This window comes from Dreissena polymorpha, chromosome 8 (genome assembly GCF_020536995.1).
Source record: "Dreissena polymorpha isolate Duluth1 chromosome 8, UMN_Dpol_1.0, whole genome shotgun sequence".
Taxonomy (NCBI): Eukaryota; Metazoa; Mollusca; class Bivalvia; order Myida; family Dreissenidae; genus Dreissena; species Dreissena polymorpha.
This window is the reverse complement of record NC_068362.1, coordinates 63,370,495-63,377,672: the sequence shown is the minus strand read 5'-3', so window position 1 is coordinate 63,377,672 and position 7,178 is coordinate 63,370,495. Positions and strand designations below refer to the sequence as shown.

The window sequence follows — 7,178 nt, the reverse complement described above, 5'->3', positions numbered from 1 at the left end:
TAGAAAAAAAGGCTTGGCAAACAGCGAAGACCCAGATGAAACGCCGCATGATGTATCAGTATTTGCACTGTTTGCTTGAAGGAATTTCTGTAAGAAATATTCTAAATATAGAAATAAATATACTAGACATCCCTAATTTTGGAAATAAATTGATCCAATTTAGAAGCATGGAAGAGTCCACTCGACATAAAAGGGGTTAATCGGAGATAATTTGATTGCATGCTTATTTCGATGACAACCTAAACGGGCTTAAGTACTTGTAAAAAAAGTAGTAGTACACAGTGTTTACATAAAGCATGTTGATGCTTCGGACATTCAATATCCATAATTAATGTTGCGTTACATTAAACGAGCTCAATGCAATTCATCGGGACACTATTTATTTCCATGGAGAAATTATAATTATTATGACCGGACGCAATATAGCGACAAACATAATAGGCTGCAAAAAATGATTCTTGTCATGGTGCACGTTCTTACTAAAAGAGTTTGTTTTGAGTTTAAGCAGATGCATTAACTACACAATTTCCACGTCTGTGCACTTAAAGTATGCATTGTTTACTTATTAGATCCTACCATAGAGTTTTTTTAAGTGTATTAATCCGCACGTTTTGTAACATCGGCAAGGGACCCCGGTGTGAGCATTTTTTAAAAATATTTTGTCAGCTGTTGTGCTTGAACTCTTTTATTCCAATGCATGGATACGCGAAGACATTTTAGGCACCTGCAAACTCACGAATAGAATTGTGAACAAGTCAGCATTTGACATACTTCTAGGTTAGCCCTGCACATGTCTTGGCTGCATTAAGAAACGCTTTCTAAAACTATCAAATCAACACGTCGACACTGACGGATGTTCGACGTAACGGGCCAGAAGGTTTTACACCTCCATGTCGACCTCTAGACGAAATGTAGATGGATGGTTGACATAATTGCAATTGGATAATTCGTCAAGTACATTTGTGTTGTGTTTCATAATTCATTAATACCGAAGACAGTCGTTGAATAAAAGTTGAATGCTATGTACGCCTTTATATACGATATCTTCTGCATTGGACATGGGTAATAATAATCTGTATGGTGCCGATCTATTGACCCGCAGAGTTTCCACATTTTACCCATTTATGCCTGGTGGACTCTCCAATCCTTCTTAATTGGATCAATCTATTTCCAAAATTAGGGATGTCTAGTATATTTATTTCTATATTTAGAATATTTCATACAGAAATTCCTTTAAGCAAACAGCGCAGACCCAGATGAGACGCCGCATCATGCGGCGTCTCATCTGGGTTTACGCTGTTTGCCAATGCCTTTTTTCTAGTCGCTTGGCATAAATGGGTTAAGGTTCTTAGATAATAAATATTTTGCTACCGAAAATTAGCGTTGTTTTTTGCCCATCGCACGCGGTATTTTCAAACGTGATAGATGCGATGCTTTGAAAATAATTATGTGAACATATAATTTGTGAAAAATATTTTCAAACCCTCAGAAGTTTCGCTTCACATTTTAAGACAAATGGAATACTATATGGTAATTTCAAATAATTTTTCAAAAATACATGGTTTTAACATTTATTATTATTTGGTAAATACCACGATTGTTTGAAAAACGACACGCTGTTTTCACATTTAATTTTCAAATACATGATAATATGTTATACATGATCATATGTAACAAGTCATTTGGTTTTGTTCTACACATACTGCTATTTATATATTTAATGTACACCCATATTACATGCATTAATTACACATACACTGAGCATCAGTGTGCATTTAAATTCCATAATAATACAATACATACATTTAAAAATAATAGTTAAATATTTGTTTTAATCCCAATGCTTCTTATATAAATCATATTTAGTACCAGATTATGTCACTATATGCTGTAAAATGTCTCAATCGACGTTTTATGTTGGAGTCTACGATAAGTTAATGACTGCAGTGTAAATAAACAACACATTATTAAAATAAAATGCAAAATTGTTGTAATGAATTTAATTATATATCTTTTATGTGTAACCACTCATTTATGTGTGTAGCATAATCAATTCATAATGAGCCTTTCAATGAAGAATTAACGTAAGGCCAACAATTATTGTTTTCTGCTAATGTCAACAAATAAATCGTGTAGGGGAGGCAACAGCAATTTTAATCGATATGTGTAAAGGGCGAAGGATAAACACCTGATGAAGATCGTCGAAAACCAGCGTATTTTTACTCATTTATGCATTTTTTTTTTGTTTATGATTTGTCTTCAAATAACAGTTTATTGAATTAAGAAAAAGTCGCAGAGCTTTATTATTCACAACCACGGCAAACGAGTTCATTTTTTCACAAAGCAATGCTGCCCGAATACCACAAGTTGCTTAAAAAAAAATAATTGTATACACACACACAAATATAATTTTATCTTACATGAGCGATTTCAATAAATCAAAATACAGTCCTTTTTCTTAATGTATAACGTTATTATAACATGCAATTCACATCACTAGATTAAATAACACTAATCATATTCAATACACTCAAAGCTTAAACACTTAAACACACTTAAATATCTGAATTTCTATGTTCCGGAAATCGCTCAAGATGATTAAGACAAAGTCCGTCCGGGGAGACAATCATCGGCTTCCGGTTTGCAGTTTCGGACTGAAGACTGAGAAACAGGCGACTGGCAGCCTGTCTTTCCAGCTCACGCTCTTCGGCTGTTTGTCGTCTGTATAAAGAAGCAAACGTGAAAATGTGTTCATTTATAAAGATGCGTAAACGTTGCATATAGCATTGAATGAATGCATGTTACCATAAGGCAGGAATTTGAGAAAATTAAACATAATTACTTTTAAAAGTGTTGTGCAAGAATTTAACCATAAATGTTGTGGCATAAATACAAATGACCATACAAGTAAAAAACAAACAAATACAAAACAATAACATGTATACAATGTCAAAAGTTTTAATATAAAATGAAATAAAAATTATGTCGTTATTCAGTAAGAATCTTTCTTGGCGACTGATCAGCCGCCCCCTGTATTTATGATAACTTGTAAGAAATATGTATTTATAAATATGCGCGGACAATGTGTCAATACAGTTATTACAGTTGACACTAGTTTACATAAATATGCAGCAAAGTCACGTTAATTGATGGAACATTTAACATTTATTAGAATTTCGTTAAGTGGGTTATTTTTTTCTGTCAGACAAATTATACCCCGATTTATATATAATAGTGGGTAAACTTTTTATTGCGTTATTTCATAAACGAGATCGAAAATAAATTAACGAATTTACTTTCTAACAGTTTGATAGAAAATCAAAGTTTGCAGATTTGTATCTCTCTGTATTTTCCATTTAATGAAGGGTGGCGGTATAATACAATTTGCATTGAACTGGTGTCACTTTATTTCCAAGAATTTATTGAAACGGTTCTAAATTGAGCGTAAACAGATGCTGTATGGGGGATTCATACTTAACGTTACATACTTGAATTGAATCGGCATTTGATCAATTAAGCGGAAACCCTATTTATTTTCCGATACGTTAGGACCATTTAATAAAGCCCAAGGGGTAGCTATTATGGTAAACGGTGCCCATTCAATTTGCCCAATATTCAAGTGCCTTTAAATCAAGATAGCATCCCGTCTGCGAATTATCGGCAAGCGTATGACTACAAACATTTCGATACATAGTATACGTAAATTAAAAGAGTCCGCATACGGGTCGGTATTTGAATACTCTAAAGAGCGTGTTTACCTAAATTATATCTTAAATTAATTTTTATTTTTTACTTTTTTAAAAGGTTTGTTGTGTGATTAAATATGTTAATATACGATCAAATAAGTATTTCATGTGCAATGAAAAACGTTATCTACCAATGATTATTATAACGGTAGAAGTGAAAGTACGCAGTATTTTATTGTAAACTACTCTGAATTCGCAGAAATATTTTAATTACATCGTGTTTATTAATCTTTGTTAACACTAATGTGAATTTATGAGTGTATTTGGTGAATACATAGACTACAGAATTTTGCAATATTGCAGATATATGTCAAATGTTACCTTTTTATCCTCAATATTTCCTAAATCTGTCTTAAACTAAGTTATATTGTTCTTAACACACTTCCTATTATGTGCCAATTTTACACCAAGGAGAGAAATTATTTCTATCGTTTTAATCCTTATCGTATACCCATTATATTGTATATATTATATACAATGTTATTGCGAAAGAAATGCATATGCTTAAAATAAATGTTACCTCCACTTCGTTCGACGGTTCTGAAACCATGTTTTCACCTGCGCGTCCGACATCTTTAACGTCTTCGCTAACGTCGAACGCTCCGTCGACGCCAGGTACTTTTGACGCTCGAAGCGTTTTTCCAACTCCACGATTTGGAGACGGGTAAACGACGTCCGAGGCTTCTTTCGTTTTGGCGGCGTTCTGTTCTGGTAGGGGTGTCCCACACGACGAACACCTAAAACGTGTGTAGTACATAATATCGAGTGAGATCCTAGTCCATACAATAATCGCACCCAAAAACTTACTATTTTTTTCCTAAAGATATGGCAAGTTATATGTTAATATTTCACGCGAATAAATAAGTTGCAGCGGTAGATATAACACTTTGTATATGACTTGCGCTCTGGAAAAACGGGGTTTATTTTTTGTGCGTTAAGTGTCGTCTCAAATTAGCCTGTGTAGTCCGCGCTGATTTATCATGGACAATACTTTCCGCTTCAATTGAATTTCTCGTTTCAATGAAGACCACGAAAACCTCGTTTAAGCGGAATGTTCAGTCTAAGATGGGACGACTTTTAAAGCAAATGCATTAAGCCCTGTTTTCCCACATTGCGACTCAGACTCAAATGTATTGTGACAATTGCTTGTTTCTTCTATCACACGGATCCACTGCATGTGGTTACGCGTGGTTATTTTCATACAGAATTTCATATTTAATTTAACATGTGAAAATCTCTTCGAATCAATATTCAAGAAAGTTGTCAATACCAAATTATAAATATGATTAACTCCAGATCTAATTTTGATTGCTTTTGTTAGTACAAAAGACTTTAATTAAATTGAAAAGTGTATTTTTTTGTTTTGTTTGTTGACCTGTTTGACTCCTTTCTTACATTCGGTGCTGTTTCAATATAGATTCACTTATTGATGTGAACCGTTCATCCGAGACTACAGAATACAAATTAATATATACAATAAATCTCATTTTATCTCTATTTTGTAACGTATCATTACAATCACAAACTGCGTAAATATTTACATAAATCGGTAACAAAACCGTATATTTGTTGAATAATCTTTACGAAAGTTTCTTCTTTCGGTTCAGTATAGACATTATAACTGAACAAAGAGAGTGATTTAAGACGGTTGTACGCGTGATGGTACCTCTCAGAAGTAAACTCTTCGTGCACAGTTCAATTACTTTACAATTGGTTCATTTATTCTTTGCATAATTATCTTGTTATAACAAACTGTCGCGTGACGACCCGATGCATGGTTGCCTTGTAGAGAGCGCTGCGATTTGCATCCGATAAACTTTTTCTTGATGTGGAACTGCGCGGATACGTTAATGAAAACAAATGTTCAATTTGTGTCAATTATTTTCAAACATGCACGCGACCTTTAAATTTGTCAAGTTATGAACGCCTTTGTTTTTGTTGCATAGCTTTGTATTTGACTTTTAACATGACTCCGCGCTTGTTCATCGTTTTGATTTTGAAAATTGGCTGAAGAGGCTACGCCATATAAAGTGATCTTTGTGTAATAATAATTCAATATAATATCAGACATATATCGCCGTATAGATATAAACAACGGTTTAATTATCGCCATACTTGCATTTGATACAACGAGAATCTGTTCGCTTTATAATGTTATGATTAGACCCTTACACATTTGTAAATTTTTCGATCGTTTAATTAATTATGTATGTAAAAGTGTCAGAGAACATGAGCAAAAGTATATAAATATTGTGTCTCATGTTTTTGTATCAATACATATCTTAAATTTGTAAAAAACTACGTGATGCTCACCGATGTTATGAAAAGTCCGTAATATATTCGTACATCCCGCTGACATATAAACATATAGTTATCCGTAAGATGTGCAAGTTATTTTGTCCATATTATATATATTTATTCATTAAGGTAGGAAAAGGTTATGCAATGATACAATTATTTCGAGCAGTTGAGTGACCGCCTCGTTAGAAGACCAAGAAGGAATAACCAGTATACATTGTAAATTCCAAACGCTGTAATAATATATGTTTTGTATGATTAGTGCTTCCAGAGAAATATCTATAAAAAGTGAGATTAATCCGTCTCAATAACTGTGTTCAATCACTGATCTTATTTCTACCGTACTTGAAATAATGCCCAATAGCATAACAACGAAACTGAGTGTATCATTACTGTAACAGGACAAAATTAGTTTTATAGCCTACGCAACCAATAAAATACTAAAAAACAATAACAACAAATTGAAGCGATTTCCGTATCACACCGGAAACAACCAAATCTAATATAATAGTAATAACCAACCGTTAGCTCGCTCCTTTCGAAATTCTGCCAGAAATGAAGGCGCCCATGACGTCATCATTGGCATCAGAGTACACGACGTCATTGACGCCATGCTTGATGTCAGTCCATTAAGCGTCATGGGTTGGAAGTGTACGTCATGCAGTTTTGAATTCAAGTTCAAATAACCCGGGTTAAAAGCTATTCCAATATTATTAGACATCATGGCGATGCCGTCATCGCTGTCAAAATCAGAGTCTGTGACGTCATTATCGCTATTGACATTTGTGTCTGACTCTGGCGACATTTCCTCACAACGAGAGATATTTTTTTCATTATTTTTCAGGTTGGTAACTTTAAGAATTGCGTCAATTCCAAAACGCAGACCACATTTGGCCTGTGTTTTATTTTGTTCTACTCTTTCTTCTACATTAAAGTTACTATTACTCTTAACATTCACACATTCCAGGTCGTCATTTTCTTCGACGCGATCAAAATAACACTGTTTTACATTACGCGTTGCAACATTAGGTTCATCTGGTGCTTTTTCACAAATAAAATCAACTTCACCCGCCAACTTGTGTTCGTTTATTTCCGGTTTCAAAACTACCCGCGTGTCTTTATCCATGATCTATT

General features: G+C 33.8%; 1 protein-coding gene across 1 annotated transcript; it reads right to left on the bottom strand.

Moving 5' to 3' along the window:
* Positions 1 to 1,731: 1,731 nt before the first annotated feature.
* Positions 1,732 to 6,849, bottom strand: LOC127840580 (T-cell leukemia homeobox protein 3-like). The gene is made up of 3 exons (XM_052368990.1): positions 6,567 to 6,849; positions 4,267 to 4,483; positions 1,732 to 2,721 (listed from the first exon to the last, which is right to left on the bottom strand). The coding sequence occupies exons 1-3, from the start codon at positions 6,847 to 6,849 to the stop codon at positions 2,556 to 2,558; spliced, it is 666 nt and encodes a 221-aa protein (XP_052224950.1). The 3' UTR covers positions 1,732 to 2,555.
* Between the last annotated feature and the right edge of the window lie 329 nt (positions 6,850 to 7,178).

Excerpts from the sequence above, each read along its gene's own strand:
- LOC127840580 (XM_052368990.1), bottom strand. The coding sequence starts at position 6,849 with ATGTCGCCAGAGTCAGACACAAATGTCAATAGCGATAATGACGTCACA. Across the intron at positions 4,484-6,566 it reads TCGAAAGGAGCGAGCTAACG|GTGTTCGTCGTGTGGGACAC; the intron begins GTTGGTTATTAC and ends CACACGTTTTAG. Across the intron at positions 2,722-4,266 it reads AACCGTCGAACGAAGTGGAG|ACGACAAACAGCCGAAGAGC; the intron begins GTAACATTTATT and ends TTCTTTATACAG.